At 45.2% G+C, this 4839-nt stretch overlaps 1 protein-coding gene across 3 annotated transcripts in view; it reads left to right on the forward strand.

Annotated features, from left to right (window-relative positions):
• Nucleotides 1–4839, forward strand: part of mus81 (MUS81 structure-specific endonuclease subunit) — an 11671-nt gene continuing 6832 nt past the window's right edge. For 2 of the 3 annotated variants that reach the window (XM_008288755.1, XM_008288757.1), the window contains exons 1-7: nt 1–57; nt 330–474; nt 1732–1861; nt 2724–2809; nt 3370–3495; nt 3746–3826; nt 4100–4188. In XM_008288755.1, coding sequence (XP_008286977.1) covers nt 334–474; nt 1732–1861; nt 2724–2809; nt 3370–3495; nt 3746–3826; nt 4100–4188 — 653 coding nt within the window. In that variant the 5' untranslated portion in view covers nt 1–57; nt 330–333. The remainder of the gene's footprint in view (nt 58–329; nt 475–1731; nt 1862–2723; nt 2810–3369; nt 3496–3745; nt 3827–4099; nt 4189–4839) is intronic. The other variant, XM_008288756.1, reaches the window with a different exon arrangement.

Consider the following 4839-nt stretch of genomic DNA (forward strand, 5'->3'; position numbering starts at 1 on the left):
CGCTCCGTGTCTTTGAACGGAAGGCGCCAGCAGCTGCTGCTAATCAACAGGTAGAAGGTGAGCCGCGTTTATTTCCACAAACACGCAGAAAAATAAAAGTTTATTTCTAGTGAGCTGTCCGCCGCAGCTGTGTGTCGGTTCTGTTAGTGTGTTGGTTCTGTTAGTGTGTTAGTTCTGACCTCCGTGTTTAGTTGTGATAAACGTTCATCCACAGCTAGCTGCTCGTTAGCTTGTGCTAACGTTAGCTCATGTTAGCTAACCGTGTCTCTTAGCGGTGAAGCTGCTGTTCCTCCGTCTGTCTACCTGTCTCCTCTCCCGGTCACACACAGAGGGATGCCCGCTTCGGAGCCCGTTCGGTTGGGTCGGAAACGAGTTCTGCCCGCCTGCCCGAACCCACTGTTCCTCCGGTGGCTCACTGAACTCCGGGACGAGGCGAGAGAGAAAGGACTGAAGACCCAGTACACCTACCAGAAGGTACCGACCCGGAGCGGTGGGAGGAAGCTGTGGTTCCGTTACACAGAAACTGTGAAGTCAGAAAGAATCTGTAGGTTCGGTTTGAGGCTGTTTACAGACATGATAATCTGGTGTTGATGCTCAAAGTTGATTAAAGGGAAACTGGTCCTGAATAAAATAAATAAAACCAGATCCAGTGTTCAGACTGAGACACCTGGATGGATGTAGAACTGATCTGGTGTCAGGTTCTAGCAGAACCCAGATGTGTTCTTCCTCCTAAATGTCATGTGTCTATCTGCTGTACTGATGAAGTTCTGAGGCTCAGAAATAGAATAGAATAGAAAAATACTTTATTTATCCCAGTCTGGGAAATTACTGTGGTACAGCAGCAGCAAGAGAAAAACACCAATCACAACAAGTTAAATACTATTTAAAAAAATTAAAAATAAAAATAAGTGAATAAAATAAATAAAACAACTGTAAAAAATGTGCAAATTGAACAAACAGTGCAAAGACAGAGGGTTTGACAGAGCAGAGAGCTGAGAACGCTCTGTGTTGTTCAGGGTTACTGCTCTGGGTTCCGGTACCGGTCCTTGTACAGCGGAGCTGAATCAGTCTGTTTGAGAAGGAGCTCCGCTGCCTGTCCAGAAGGGGGTGGAGAGGTTGGTCGGGCTGATCCAGAATAGATACCAGCTTGTTCAGAGACCTCCTCTCCACCACCACTTCCATGGTGTCCGGTTTGCAGCCGGTACCGGAGCCAGCCTTCCTGATCAGTTTGTTCAGTCTGTTGGTGTCGCCGGCTCTGATGCTGCCTCCCCAGCAGACTACAGCAGAGAACACTGGCAACAACAGACTGATATGAAATGATGGAAAAAGTCCATTAAGGTGATCAATCTGGACCCTCCTCTGTGGACTTCAAGGACCTGGAGCTCTGGAACATTCACAGTCTGAAGGTAGAACTCTGGTCAGTGGATAGAGGTTCTGCAGATACAGAACCAGATGTTCTGAGGAGGTTCTGGAGGGAACCTTTGTCAGATTAAATTTTTCATGTGGAATATTTTTATAAACTCTGTTTAAATTGATACCGACTGACCGAACAGTTTCTTTCTTCTTCTGAATCCTGCGCTGACGTTTTTTGCTCGTGTGTTTAATGCAAACACATGATGAAACCTTTAAGTGCAACTCATGAGTTTTAAAATGTCAGTCTGAAGAAAAATGTGTCAGAAATCATCAGACATTGATCACTTGTCTTCATGTGTGTGTTCTTGTCTTTTGCAGGCACTCAGCTCTCTGAATAAATACCCACTGCCACTGCGAAACGCCAAAGAGGCAAAGATCCTGCAGAACTTTGGAGACGGCATCTGTAAAATCCTGGATGAGAAACTGCAGCGTTACCATCAAGAGAACGGTAAGAAACAGATGATCAGGTGTTAAGTCAAGGCTGAGGAAAGTTACAGGGTCACTGTAGCTTAAATAAAACATGAGACAAAAACTAAAGAGACGCAACAGAGAGCCTGATGAAGAGGTGAACTGTTTCTGAGTGCCCACGTTACAGGTAGAATATCAGAAACAGCTGTTGGCTGCATGTTAGAGATGAAACGTGGAAATATTTGTATGTGTCGTACGTGTTAGAATTAGGAACGAGCTGCATGAAGGAACAGAAGTAAGATGAGACAGACTGCTGCTCTGCAACAGAGTGAAAGCATCGCGTAAAGTTCACGTCAGAGCAGCAACCAGTTAAATCATCCATCCATCAATTATCTATCCATCCATTTTCTATACACCGCTTAATCCTCACCAGGGTCATGGGGGGCGGAGCCTATCCCCGCTGACTCAGGGTGAAGGCAGGTTCACCTGGACAGGTAACCAGTCTATCACAGGGCTACACTTAGAGACAGACAACCAAGCACACTCACATTCACACCTACGGACAATTTACAATCACCAATTAACCTCAGCATGTTTCTGGACTGTGGGAGGAAGCCGGAGAACCCGGAGAGAACCCACGCTGCACGGGGAGAACATGGAGACTCCACGTGTCCTCACCGGGATGCGAACCAGCAACCTTGTTGCTGCGAGGCAACATTACTAACAACTGCGCCACCCTGCAGCCCCCAGTTAAATCAATCGAAAATAAAATAACACACAATCTTGTTTGATGAGAAGTCGCTCAGAGCCTCCTGAAGTTCCTGCAGATACAGAATCAGGAGACTCTGAGGAGGTCAGCTGATGTTCTGCAGACTGATCCTCCCCGTCTGGTTCTGTTCCAGGTGCAGACGCTCAGATCCAGTCCGTCTCCAGTGCAGCGCCTCCTGCAGGCAGAGCAGACAACAACAGCGTGGCACCGTCCAGGAAGGTAAACGCCACAGTTTGTCCGCTGAGCTCAGGTTCGCTGGTTTGATTCCAGGATGCTTCACCTGTTGAAGTGTCTTTGAGCAAAACACTGAAACTCCAGCTGGTCCTGAGGAGTCCAAGTCTCTTTAATTTGCTTGAAGCTGTCTTTTATTCCCTAAATATTAACGTTTTCTAACACTGTGTTGCTTTTCATATATCATGTTTTGTTTCATGTCCTGATGATTTGATGTATTTCCTGTTTTATTTTGCTGCCCAATGAAGAACTTTGTGATTTTTAAATCACCAAGCAGATCAAAAGCAGATTGATTGTTGTCTTAATGCTGATTAAAAACTCGTCCGTGTGCAGCTTCGACACACAGAGACCAGCTTAAGGTTTAAAAAAATAAAAACAGAAACAGTTTTTTGTAAAAAAAATTTTATAATTTCTCTACAGTTGTGCTTATCTTTGAATGAAAGAGTGAATATTCTGGATATAAAAGCTTATTTTACGACATGAGGGAGGTAACATGTATGAGCTGGTCATGTTCTTGTGTGTGATTTTTTTTTTAAATTTTTGTGTAGAAGAACTCAGCAGGTGATGGAGGGAAGGACAGAGCACCAGACGGGAAGAAGAAGAGGAGAGAGTACGTTCCTCAGAAGAGGTCTGGAGGCCACGCTGTTCTGCTCACGCTGTACCGACAGTCACAGGTACGAGGTTCTGCTCTGGAGCTGCTGCAGTCTGTGGCTGTTCTCATCGATTTGAGGCTCTCTGTTTATGTGTTTGTGGCGGTTTTGTCTTTCATTGAGCTCGTTTTCATCTCTTTGTGGTCCAGCGTGTGTCCTGGTGGTTGTTTTACGTCTCTGTTGTCCTTTTCTGTCTCTTTGTGTCTCTGTGTGGTGAGTTTTTTACTTCCACGTATCTAAACCTGTGTGTGTCCTTGTTGTCGTCTCTCTTCAGATCCCGGACAGCAAAGGTTTCATGTTTAAGCTGGAGCTACAAGCAGAAGCTCAGCCTCTGTGTGACAAATCTTTTACTGTGGTGAGTTTCCACATTCATCTCTGCTTCATTGTTCCGTCTGAGATCATCAGATCTTTAGAGCAGCTTCATTCATCTGACTGTGTCATCAATGTGGATATTTATGAAGATTTTAGAGAAGTTTTACCTTTATGTATCCTCTAGTTTCTGGTGAAAGGTTTGAAGTGAGTCAGAGCAGGTTGAGCGGGAGCCTCTGATGATGTGAGATGGATTCACCCTCTGCTACATGAACCTACATTTATTCCTGAGTGGTCTCTTCATCTTGTGCGTCTGCAGCCTGACCTGGGCAGTAAGTACACAGCCTGGACCTCCGTCAGCACTCTGATCCAGAAGAACCTGCTCATCAAGACTCACAATCCTGCAAGGTACACACAGCACAGACACAGAGTGTGTTGCTGTTTACTTCTTAGTCTGGTGTGGATTTACTAACTGGAACGGTAGAGCCGTGAAGCTGAGCGGGGTCTGTTGTTTCACTAGAACTACCTGCACATCCTGCATTTGTAGAACATTTGTAGGAACTTGTAGAAGTTCAGACAGACAGCGAAACCTACTGTGTAATATTGTTGTGGTTTTGTCTCACTGTGTGGTTGTTTTAAGTCTCTTTGTGGTCATATTTAGTCTCCTTGTGGTGATTTTGCATCTGTTTGTGGTGGTTAATAAGTCCTCCATCACAGTGAGGTATCCGTCACATTGCTGTTCTCTCTCTGTGGTGGTTTTGAGTCTCTCTAATCATCTTTTGTTGCTTCGTGGTTGTTTTCCATCCATGTGTGGTGTTTTCATCTTGAATGAGCCCATCGTTACTGGTGGAGTTTAGGTTCTTACTGGGAGTCACAGAAAAGCAGCTTTTAGTAAAACATTGCTGTCATTTACTCTGACTGATGCTTCAGAGCTGCATCGAGTTCTGACTTGAACGTCTCCTGCTGCTGTTGGTTCATGTTATCAAGCTGCAGAAACATCCACAGTTCTCAGCTGACTGTAACTCAGCCTCCAGGATGATGATGAAGGTGATGATGATG

Source organism: Stegastes partitus, unplaced genomic scaffold, assembly GCF_000690725.1.
Source record: "Stegastes partitus isolate 25-593 unplaced genomic scaffold, Stegastes_partitus-1.0.2 Scaffold573, whole genome shotgun sequence".
Taxonomy (NCBI): domain Eukaryota; kingdom Metazoa; phylum Chordata; class Actinopteri; family Pomacentridae; genus Stegastes; species Stegastes partitus.